Raw genomic sequence first — 1052 nt, forward strand, 5'->3', positions numbered from 1 at the left:
TGCCGGCCTTGATGGTGTCGAAGCAGGCGGCCTCGATCCTGGCGGCGTGGTCGGGCAGGCCCATGTGCCGCAGCATCATCACGGCGCTGAGCAGCAGGGCCGTGGGGTTCGCCATGTCCTTGCCTGCGATGTCCGGGGCCGTGCCGTGAACCTGCGGGCGGTGCGGTCAGGCCCCAGGCGGCAGCGGGAAGCCGCTGCAGGAGATGGACGTGCACCCCGCCCCCACTGGGCCCCGCCTCACCGACTCAAAGATGGCCACCCCGTTGGCCCCGATGTTGCCGCTGGGCGTCACGCCGAGCCCCCCGATCAGCCCCGCACACAGGTCACTGGGGAGAGAGACCGGGCCTCAGACGGCCCCCCGTCAGCCCCGCCCAGCACCAAGGCGCGCCCAACAGCCGGTCACAGCTCCCACGCGGACCCGGGCAGGCTCGCGTCCCCCTGCGCGTCTCTGCTGCGCCACGTGGGCCTGGGCCCCCGCAGGGGAGGCAGGAAGCGGCCGGAGACCAGGCCCAGAGGCCGGGGGCTAGGTGCCGACCCCTGGGAATGCCCAGCCTGCTCCTGCAGCTGTCACCCACCTGAGAATGTCCCCGTACAGGTTCGGCATGACCAGGACGTCGAACTGGGACGGGTCCTGGACCATCTGAAGAAGCGCACTGTGCTCAGGGGGCGCCCCGGGACCGCCCGCCCCCGCCCCTAGCCCCACTCACATTCAGACACACGGTGTCGAGGTACATCTCGTTAAATTTGATATCTTTACAGTTTTCTGCCACCTCCCTGCACTTCTGCAGAAAAAGCCCATCCGACATTCGCCTGCATTTCATGCAACAAAAAGCAGAAGCCTCGTGAAGAAAAGGCCGCGCCCAGGGCCCCGCCCCCGCCCGCCCGCCCGCCCGCCCGCACATGATGTTGGCCTTGTGCACGGCGGTGACGTTGCTGCGGTGGTTGTTGCGCGCGTACTCGAAGGCGAACTCGGCGATGCGCTTGCTGGCCTCCTCCGTGATGAGCTTGATGCTCTGCACCACGCCGTCCACGATCTGCGGGCCAGTGCGGGC

At 68.4% G+C, this 1052-nt stretch overlaps 1 protein-coding gene across 1 annotated transcript in view; it reads right to left on the reverse strand.

Annotated features, from left to right (window-relative positions):
• IDH3A (isocitrate dehydrogenase 3 (NAD+) alpha) overlaps window positions 1–1046 on the reverse strand; it is a gene marked incomplete at its 5' end in the record, with an annotated part of 2188 nt that extends 1142 nt beyond the window's left edge. Inside the window, 5 exons of the mRNA XM_012734882.1 lie at window positions 4–151; window positions 242–326; window positions 576–640; window positions 708–810; window positions 901–1046. Of these exons, the coding sequence (XP_012590336.1) occupies window positions 4–151; window positions 242–326; window positions 576–640; window positions 708–810; window positions 901–1046 (547 nt within the window). The remainder of the gene's footprint in view (window positions 1–3; window positions 152–241; window positions 327–575; window positions 641–707; window positions 811–900) is intronic.
• Between the last annotated feature and the right edge of the window lie 6 nt (window positions 1047–1052).

This window comes from Condylura cristata, unplaced genomic scaffold, assembly GCF_000260355.1.
Source record: "Condylura cristata isolate star-nosed mole 26May11 unplaced genomic scaffold, ConCri1.0 scaffold00087, whole genome shotgun sequence".
Lineage (NCBI taxonomy): Eukaryota > Metazoa > Chordata > Mammalia > Eulipotyphla > Talpidae > Condylura > Condylura cristata.